At 41.7% G+C, this 10,291-nt stretch overlaps 1 protein-coding gene and 3 non-coding genes across 4 annotated transcripts; all 4 read left to right on the top strand.

Moving 5' to 3' along the window:
• The first annotated feature begins 3,627 nt into the window (after nucleotides 1–3,627).
• tpt1 (tumor protein, translationally-controlled 1) lies at nucleotides 3,628–10,054 on the top strand. The gene is made up of 6 exons (XM_036563367.1): nucleotides 3,628–3,764; nucleotides 4,454–4,527; nucleotides 6,717–6,904; nucleotides 8,414–8,519; nucleotides 8,717–8,833; nucleotides 9,548–10,054. The coding sequence occupies exons 1-6, from the start codon at nucleotides 3,737–3,739 to the stop codon at nucleotides 9,548–9,550; spliced, it is 516 nt and encodes a 171-aa protein (XP_036419260.1). The 5' UTR covers nucleotides 3,628–3,736; the 3' UTR covers nucleotides 9,551–10,054.
• Nucleotides 8,160–8,293, top strand: LOC118803012. The gene has a single exon (XR_005006809.1). It is a non-coding gene; the product is annotated as a small nucleolar RNA SNORA31 (small nucleolar RNA).
• Nucleotides 8,571–8,644, top strand: LOC118803009. The gene has a single exon (XR_005006807.1). It is a non-coding gene; the product is annotated as a small nucleolar RNA SNORD58 (small nucleolar RNA).
• LOC118803010 lies at nucleotides 8,962–9,092 on the top strand. The gene has a single exon (XR_005006808.1). It is a non-coding gene; the product is annotated as a small nucleolar RNA SNORA31 (small nucleolar RNA).
• Nucleotides 10,055–10,291: the final 237 nt, after the last annotated feature.

Below are 10,291 nucleotides of genomic sequence, written 5' to 3' on the forward strand. Positions count from 1 at the left end.
GAGACTCGCACAGAGCTTTTAATTAAGAACTTGAGACAAACCAAGCAGGTAGATCTCATATTTCACGACACTGCGGTAGCTGAAAATCAGAGGACCCCGCTTCTCGATCTCCTTGGAGCTTTCCAGCTCAGTATCTTCATTATTCTCCACACCTGCTACTTGTTATGTTATTTGCTCCTTTCATCCATTAAAACTTCCGTCATATTCATTTTTTAAATAACAAACAATATTAAATAATAAAAAGTAGACTAAGGTATTATCGAAATTGAAATGATTGATAATATCGCTAACTAGGCTAAATTTAGGAGGAAGAACCGAGGGAGCCATTTGGGAGCCCAAAGAGTCGCTTTTATTTGTGAGCTGAGCCAAATGATCTGACTCAGTGAAGAGAGCCTTTGACATCTCTGATATCACACTGAAAAAGAAATGAAAGTCAGGCTGTCCAATAATGACGAGAAAAAAAGTAATACTGCAGCGTCACGTGGTCAGAGGTGTTATTGCTCCAGACTTGAGGATTAAAACTGTGTTTAAAGTGTTTCAGTAATACTTGACTGAAAGGCCTTAAATCCCTCTGAGTGTTGCGGTAAAAACCAAAGTCTTTGTTAATTAATGCCATTTAATACATGTACATCACTGTGAGACTCCTTGTTTGGCTTCAGGTCCTGCTGTGCTGTTTACTGTGAAGGATAATTAAAGATCAGCCGTTATTTATACTTATACAACAGTTAGTTCCGGCCACGCCAGCTGATTGGTTAAGAACCGCTCTAACTGTGCTGTTATTTCGCCATAACATCATGTTTTTTTCACTGTATCACTCCGCTGAGTTGCTAAGCAACGACTTTGACAGCTGTAGGAGAAGCTCAAGCCATTTGAACGTTTTTACTTCTCACATTGCGCACAAACAGGAAATGGACACTTTTAAGATCACATTTGACCGACAGCCGGTTTGGTCAGACTCTGAAGATGAGACTACACTAAACTGAGCAAGCTTTTCAGTTGGCAGCTGTGACAGAAGAACGCCTAAACAACCTGGAATTAGCCAGAAATGAACCGAATACCAATTGCCAAACAAAATGGGCTGCAAGATGCTTTACAGACTGGCTGGAACAAAACAACATTAAAACTGATCTAGCAAAAATGGACAAAACTGAGCTAAACTTGATATTGCGGCAGTTTTATGGCTCAGCCCGATTTACACACTCCTTCTCGTGTTCTATTGCTTAAATAGAAACAAAATCCAAAATCCTGTCTTCTGTACCGTCCATATGCCTCTGTGAGGCCAAGATCGTATCTCATTGTTTAGTAAAACAGTGTCTCAGGCATGCAACATAATAACTTTCTGTGAGGGGGCTTTGAGTGGCATCAAACACTTCAGACATCTGGTTCCCATCACCACCGCTGTGAACATTTCTGACTCTGTAAATCCACACAGACCTCTCCCACAAGCAATAAGACTAAGCTTAGTCTTGGACTGCATTGCAGTTTCAACAGTGATTCACTATTTTAAACAATTTCAGTTTAGGTTTAGGCTTAATCTGGTGTGGTTGTAGCTAATAATGGAATGAAAGCGAACGACAGGGTTGCATATCAATATGCAAACATGATTTCTAACCTAAGCACTTGGCTATTGTAGGGTATTGGTCAGTATTATAAGATAGCCAGTGGGTTTTTTACTAGAATGCACTAACCAATAAGGACTAAAAGGGGCATTTCAGCCTAAAACTAACATCTAATATGTTGTCACCCATCCCTCATTGGTTTTAATGAATGCGCTTTTTTTTTGTCTTTTTGTCCCATATCATCTAATAAATACTGGCTAATAACTGCAGATGTGATATTTTGATCAGCAAACCAGCATCCTAAAACACAATATATCGCTGCTGTCGGAAGAAAACCTCGTATCTGCATTTTTGTCATTTTTCAGTTTTTGACATAATCTGAAAATGTCTGTTGGCCTTTACATTGTGTGTAAATTTCATGATGAGTGGACCAAAAGAAACGGTTCCACTGACTTACATTGAAAGTAAAGTAAGTTTTTCCTTCTCCTGTAAAGTTACCATTTTGGAGATACGAGGTTTTCCTCCGACAACAGTGATATGCTGGTTTTGCTAGCAGGGTGTTGCATTGATTCTAAAAGGTGGGATGTGATCATACTGACAGTTAAACTGAAATTATATTTTGTTTTTTAGAGCGCTCTGCTGGGTGAGTAGGAGTTCACAGACCTTTCAGATGTGTAGTGTATTCGGGTTTATTGTCAATTTGCACCCTCACTTGCTAGTGTGAGGGATGTGCAGAAGGTAAGGCAAGGTAAGGATTGCACAATAGAGCCTGGCTGCAGACATACACTCTTAGCCAGATGCACTCTCAGCCCTAGTGACGTCACGTGCACATGCACTCTCTGCCACAATGGCAGAAGAAGCACAACGGCACGGTAACTTTTGGCTGCTGCTGCTCAGCGATGTTATCACTTAATCCATTTTTCGTCCATAACACGGCTAGAGAGTTACATTTAATGTACCTCCCTTTTGAGAAAAATCATAGAACCCATTAAAAGTGTCCGTTGGTTCCTGGTGGTTAATGGTATTCTGTGTTTTCCTGATGGTATTAATGGGTATTAATACCATCAGGTAAAGGTATTCTGTGTTTTCCTGAATGGGTGGATATCACAGTGTAAAGGGTTCTGATCGTTTAATCAGGTGTTTTGTGACTGATTCCACATACATTTGATCGTTTCCTAATGGCCTCTAACGGCAACCATCAAGCCAATTCTCGTCAGGAAGCAAAACCATTAGGTTTTATTCCTAACGGCCTGCTCTCTACATTGTGACAACGCTGAAATGTAATTCTTCAGAAAATTATGACGTTGTCTGACAACTTTCTAGGAGGTTGTGATGACGTTGATGAGACAGCTGAAGTAATCGGTACTACGTTGACTGTATGTTGTCACAACCTCCTAGAATCCATTAGAAGTTCTATTTTAATCAATATTACAGTTTTTGATATCCAGCTCTGATCGTCTTCTACGGAGCCCCGCTGGTGACATCCTGTATAAATAAAAATATGCGTGGCCACGCCTTGTCAACGCGTGGAAACGAGATCCTAATGCGTGGCCATGACTTAGTAAGGCGTGGGAACGAGATCACGGCTTACTAAGTCATGGCCACGCATTAGGATCTCATTCCCACGCTTTACTAAGTCGTGGCCACGACTTAATCATCTCGTTCCCACGCCTTACTAAGGCGTGGCCACGCATTATTTTTATTTATACAGGATGTCACCAGCGGGGCTCCGTAGGGTCTTCAGCACGGCTTTCATGAGTTTTTTCTTTTTTCTGCGAATAAACCCGACATTCACGTCTTATCGTGGTGGGAGGTTTTATTTTGAAGGTTTCCGTATTTAATGACCTTATTATCAGTATGATAACGTTAATGTACATTCAGCGTAACTCTTGCTGCCCCACATTAGATTACGTGCTTCGTCGTTTTTCCTCATAAAACCGACAAAAACGCTCGTGGCAGCGCGTGCACTGACGTGATCAGCAGGCCGGCGGTGCCTGACTGCAGCCAGACCCTTCAGCCGCGCGAGGTCGCTCGCTCGCTCGCTCTCTAGAAAAGCCCGACGCGCTGACGTCATTCGTTCTGGCTGTATCCAGAGCTGAAATCGGTCTTTCGGCCTTTCCAGCTGAGTCCGCCGCCAGCGCAGCGCCTGCCCGACACCCTCAACACAATCCGGCACCATGATCATCTACAAGGACCTCATCACCGGTGAGAATCAACAGATATGTAGTCTGATAGGTTTAGGGGACGCGAGCGTGTGAGTATTTTTCAGTGTTGGGCTCGTTTAGTGGTGTTAATGTCCCTCTTTGTCGCGCCGGCGGACTGAGGCCTAAGTTTTAGCGCCAGCTGAGCGGCTACAACGGCTAAGTCAGCGGGAGTTGTGTTCGTTCATATGTTCTCTCTATGGCAGGGCTTTTTTTGTATGTTTTTTACCTTTTATTGCCGCTGGTGTGTTAGAATCGTAACGTTAGAGCCGTTAATTTAGTCAAATTAAGCCGTTGAGTGAAAATGCCGGTTTGTTAGCCTAGCCTAGCTTTCTGCCCGGCGTTTTCTGATTACGCAAAAGTTACCGTTAGCCGTCTATGTAGTTAGCGTGTTCTACGCTACGCAAACTGTGTATATTTTTTGTTGAATGACTCGTTTAATTCCCCAGTTTATTGTCTTCTATATTTATACGCGCTGGTAAGCGAATATGTCTGGCTACGGTGGCGCTGGCTGAGCTACACATGCTTGTTGTTGGCCGGCTTGTTGGTTTCTCAGGCCTCAGATATATTTAACGGGTCAGCTGATCGTAAACGCGGCGCCGCATCGGCCACTGCAGCTCGAGATTAAGTGCATCTGTTAAAGGTGAACGGACAGAGACCAAGAAGTGACCATTTCTCTTTTATGTCTTCCAGGAGACGAGATGTTCTCGGACATCTACAAAATCAAAGAGTCGGAGAACGGAATGATGATCGAAGTCGAGGGAAAGGTAAGGGGTGGGCCTGGTGTTCAGAAAAGCTTACCAACTAGATAGTCATCACATTTTAGAAAGCGGTGACTCACTTGTTCTTTGTGAAACGTTGCGCAATAGCATGACTAACGTAGTTTGTTTCGTACCCCCCCCTCCTCCCCCATATCGCACCTGGTGTGCGCTCTCTATCCATTGGTTTGATTTACTCTGCGTGTCCAAATGTTTGTAGATGCTCATCCAACGTTTCTTCTGAGGTCACTAGTATTAAAAGGTTGGTTAACAAAAATGATCAAATTTACAGATCTCCACTCCTCTTACCCCCAGAAATAGCTGATCAGCCAAGATTAGTTTAGTGCCCAATCTCTGCTGCTCTAATTTGCAATGGAGCTATGAGGCTATGAGGCAGAGACGTCTTGGGTGATCAGTGAAGTTTGGGGGAAAATTGTGTAAATGCAACGTTCAGATGAACCATCCTTTTAAAGTCAACTTTAAGGGCCATATATCCCACTTTTTTTTTATTTTTTTATTTAATTTTTCCACTTGAGCTCCATTTAACATTTGGGTAGTTCACATAAGTCATTTTCACATGACCGTTTTCTAACCTCTCTTTGTTCCGCACAGTATAACAGGCTGTTCTTGTTGCTGTGTTTAAGACTGCTGTATGTAAACTACCTTGGTTCTAAATGGTCGTAGAACTTCAGTATGAATGGGTGGGGCCCAAATTGCTCTAGGCTGAATTTGTGTATACATGTCAATGAGTTGGTTCTCTTGACATCATAGAAACTGTGAATTCAAAGTGCACTGTTTTTGCTGCGTACAGCACGAGGTCCATACATGGACCCTCGGGAATGGGTAATAAGTGGTACAGTCTGAAACTTGTAGGGTAGACTTTTTGAGGGTAGATGGGAAATATAATTTTGCCACAGGATGTTTGTGTTGTTTATAACCATTTCACACAATAAGAAATCTGTATTAATGACTACTTAGCATAGGAGTATTAATGAGTACTTAAAGGGGTGGCTACTCAATTTATGTACTGCCGTTGCTCCAGGAATGAACAGAATGCGTAGAAGTGTTTAATTTAGTGGTTGTTTACTCTTACCAGCTGTCTTGCTGCCTTCGATGAATGCGCTGTGTTATAGGCGTTAGTTTAGTTCACAACCAACAGTCAACATCATGGCATAATTTTAAACATCCTTTGAAGGTTCTGAGTTTGAGGTAAGACACTTGAGATAGGATGACACCTTGCTTGGATTATAGCAGCAAAGAACACAAGTCAGTGCTTTCTTTGAGGCCTTCATCCAAAAGAAACCTGTGGAAAATTAGTTATGATAGCATTTTTACTGACATTTTGATTCCCACTGGAATAATATAGGCTGAGGTATTTCTACAGCTTGTTCTGTAGAAAGTTAAAGGTGTCAAAATCCTTACTGACACAGGAGTGCACAGTTCATTAAAAATTGCTGACATGGCTCATTTGGACATCACTGAGAAACGCTGGTAAAAATTACGTTACCATAACTTCATGTAAAACTAATTGTCAGAATAGGGTTTAAGACAGCTTGCTTATGTTTTCCACCAAAATGCAATACATTTGTCCATCTCTAATATATTAGACACACCCACTTGGCTGCAGTAACCGACTGTACTCATCTGGGAAGGCTTTACACTAGCTATTGGACTATTGTGAGGATTTGATTGCATTCAGCCACAAGAGCGTTAGTGAAGTCAGGCACAACTGTTGGATGATTAGTTAGTGGATCACAATCACCACTGCAGTGCATCCCAAAGTTTTCAGAGAGCGCGGTCACTCGAGAATGCAGTTCCAATGCTCAGGTGCTTTGTACCCCTCTAGCAGAGGCTTGGCATTTTAGCTTTGTGTATGGCTGCTACAGAGCATGCCTTTCTGTTGATGCTTTTCTGTGGAGATTACACATCTGTCAACAGTGAGCGCGCCCTAAAGAAGTGGAATTCACTAATTAGAATGAGTCTCGGTACTTTTGGACATAACTTTATAACTTATAATAAAATTTTAATAAAACTTACTATAATTTTCTGTAACATTTGAATTGCGTCTTGCATGTTTGGTCATGAAGTTTGTTTCATGGAGTTCAGTCAAGCGATCAGAGAAACATTCATGTTGAAAGGGGGCTTCTTTAAATGTACATCCCTGCCTCCCACGTGACTCCTCTTTTCTGTGTTGGTAGATGATCAGCAGAGCGGAGGGAGACATCGATGATGCGCTAATTGGTGGTAACGCGTCAGCAGAAGTCTTGGATGAGGGCTGTGAGAGTACGACGGTCAGTGGTGTTGACATCGTCCTCAACCACAAACTGCAGGAGACCAGCTACGACAAGAAGTCCTACACATCCTACATCAAGGACTACATGAAGGCGTAAGTAAATTTGTTTCAAGTTCTCAAATGTTGAAATTCAGGGAGGATACTTCACGGAACAGGGTTATGAAGCTGTTCTTCCTCCCCGATGAAAGTGACCAGTTTTAGTAACACTTTTAAAGTGCTCAGAAAAAAGGGAAAAGAAGGGTTCATTGAGTGCAGTGTCAGCAATGTCTGGGGCATAGGAGCAAATACACTCATTCAACATTTTTGCCGCCTTAAAATCATACTTCAACAAGAACTTCCCCTAGTAAAAATGTAAAATCAGTGCAAGTTAACTGATGGATTTGCCTGTCTGTAGATAAAACAGACCATTGTGTTGTAATAGAAGCTGCTGCAATGTTCACCACCAGTTCTTTTGTTTCTATACACTGTTCTTTTTATTCTACTAAAACAAGTTGCCCAGACCAAACCACAAGTCCTAGAGACGTGATGCTTGGTTGATGGGTAGTAGTCCCTCCTGCTACTCAGATGCATGGTATGAGCCCTGGAGGCCTTAAAAGGGACTTTTGCATTCAACATTATCTGGAGGATCTGTATGTTTGAATGCAAATGCCTGAATCTGTTGTATTCGACGTTACACAGGCTTTTTCCTGCCAGCTGCCTGGGACAAAGTCAGACAAATTGGAACTAGTCCCTGGACTTTGATGCTAACTTCTCAATGTGTTTTTTGTTAAATAAATGTTCAAGCCTGTTGCAAGAGCTTTTTAAATTGATCGTAAATGTTAAATGCAGAAGTTCCTCCCCCCCCTCGCCCCTCAACTTTTCAGACTCTTGGCCTGTTTGGTTCTGCTAGCACATTTATTAATCTTATTGCAAAATGCTTTGAGTATATGCTGTAGTTAACGATGTAAGCTTAGGCCTTTTAACTTGCATTACTTCTGGCTTCCTTGTACTGAAGCTTGAGTTCTGAAGGCTAAAAATTTCTCTTGTAGTGGCTGAGGTTTTTTATACTCCTTGGACCTTTTTCAAAGCTTGTTTTAGGGATGCATAATAGAATTGGAGTCACTCTGGAAGAGCAGAAATGTTTAGGTGATGCTGGGTTAATGTGCTAAAACATCAGTATTTGTATTGCTGCACTTGAAATGCTCATTTGTCTGTAATGCAAGTTCAGGTAAATTTAGTCCCAATTTCTATTTTAATATTTAGTTAGTGACGGTTCATTAAAATATTGGGTATTGGCATTGGTCCACTATCAATGCATACCTAATTTGAAACTTGAAACTGCATACGAGTCCCACTGTGATCCTGCCTTCTGCATCTTTTGACAGCTCAGTGTCTTGTCTTGTAGCCACCTGGGTTTTAAAATGTTGATGCTAAAGGAAAAAGTCCCTGCGCTTTCTTCATGTCCTGTCAGTGGCTTGTGAGATTGAATTGGGGACAACAGAACACCTTAAGTTTTTTCTTAATTGATTGCACACTGAATATTTCCTTGATTCATTTCCTTATAGAGAATAATGTGCAGTTTATTGTTTTTGTATTTTAAATGTATATTGATTTGTATTACAGAGTTAAGGCTAAACTGCAGGAAACGGCTCCTGACCGGGTAGAACCCTTCATGGCTAACGCACCAGCTGAGGTCAAGAAAATCCTAGCCAACATCAAGAACTATCAGGTACGTTTGGTATGTTCTTGTATTATTGTCCAAGGAGTAGAAGGCCCTCTCGTACAGTGATGACTATCTTAGGACACCTTTGGAGGTCATGACCAATGAAACAAAACAATTTTATTCTGAGTACGCTTTCTGATGAGCTCATAAGGGTCTGGATTTCTTGGTGCATTTGATTTCAACTAAAACCCATTTCTCTGCAGTTTTTCACAGGAGAATCCATGAACCCGGATGGCGCTATCGGTCTGCTTGACTTCCGTGAGGACGGCCAGACACCCTTCATGCTCTTCTTCAAAGACGGTCTTGAGATTGAGAAATGTGTAAGTTTGAGTGGCCTGTTTGTATTTTTCTTTAATATGTAAGGCTGTTACTCTGAATGGCTTCTTGTATAAGCTTAAATTTCTGACCTGACCAGCATAAAGGGTGTGGCTTCTGAAAGCCTGGTTTCTGGCATCCTCTGATAGACCTTCTGCCATTATCAGTGGCCTCTAGGTTTGCACTAGGATGCAACAGCAATCTTCCTTGCGCTTTCTAACTGTCTGTAAAGTGGCAGTAGCGATTGAAGAAAGGAGAATAGACCAGCCATTTTATCCTTACTGTGATCTAGGAATGCATTGTCTTAAAGCAAATATCTACTGATATTGACGTGAATCTGATATCGTCTCCACGTTGAGTTCTTAGTACACTAGCACATGGTGACTTTAATGAAGGATATTTGCAGTAGATCTTTTTTTTTTTTAAAGGTGGTGACTAAGAAAACTAGACTAAATAGGGTGGGTGTGGCACACAAACCCAGGGTTTAATAGCGTTCAGACTCCAATGCACATCTAAAGAAGCCAATTAGAGACAGCAAACATCGTTTGTTGATCGTGATAAAAGGGAATTATGTGTAAATAGGATTTCTAGGAACTTTTTAAGCTTTTTAAGTGCATATTTCTTGGTGGTTGAGTGCCTGTCTGAGTGCACTGTAACGTTAGTCAGGAAATGCTCTCCATCATTGCACTGTGTGCTTTAATAAAATGTTGTCTCTGCAGTAAATTCCTCTGCGCGTGTCCTGAAGTGCCTCCCCCCATCGGTAGCAGACATCAGCTCGGTGGCTGTGAGGGCTTGCGGATCAATTGGATCACTCATTCCTCCCAACTTCATCAGAATCGGAACCAGAAGCTCTTTTTAACCCCCTTCCCCCCCTTTTGAGGCCACAACTTTGATTTCAGTGTCTGTCCATCTAGAAGACTTGAGGCCCTGCTATGAATCAACATTCTTTAGGGGGAGAACAGTATTTTTAGTGAGCTGAAATCATGCGGAGAGCTTGCGCTAAAAAGAAAAGATGCAGCTCACTAGGGTTTTTTGTTTCCTTTTTTAATTAGTTCTCACATTGGTGAAGTTGACTGCCTGAGTATTGGTTTGCTGTGTGCATGTCAGCTCTCAGACAGCAGTTGTACAGTTATTCTCCCATGTCCTTTCTCGAATCACAGGATTGTATAGGATTTCTTGGCACTATTTGTGAAATAAAATAAAGTCAAGCTGCTGACTAAACATCAGTCTTGTGTGATGACGTGTTGAACCACTGGTATCAGTTGCTTTATATGATATCCAAGTGTTGAAGGGAATTGCGAATATTGGAACAGAAAGCTCATGAGCACATTTAAACTGTTGACAAGGCTTACTGTGCAAATTAATTTAGTGCTCTCATTTGTTTTCCATAATCATGTTCACAAATCAGTATGTATGAGCCACAAGATGCCATGAACATCTAAATGAACTGGCAGTGCACAGAG

Source organism: Colossoma macropomum, unplaced genomic scaffold, assembly GCF_904425465.1.
Source record: "Colossoma macropomum unplaced genomic scaffold, Colossoma_macropomum, whole genome shotgun sequence".
NCBI lineage: Eukaryota > Metazoa > Chordata > Actinopteri > Characiformes > Serrasalmidae > Colossoma > Colossoma macropomum.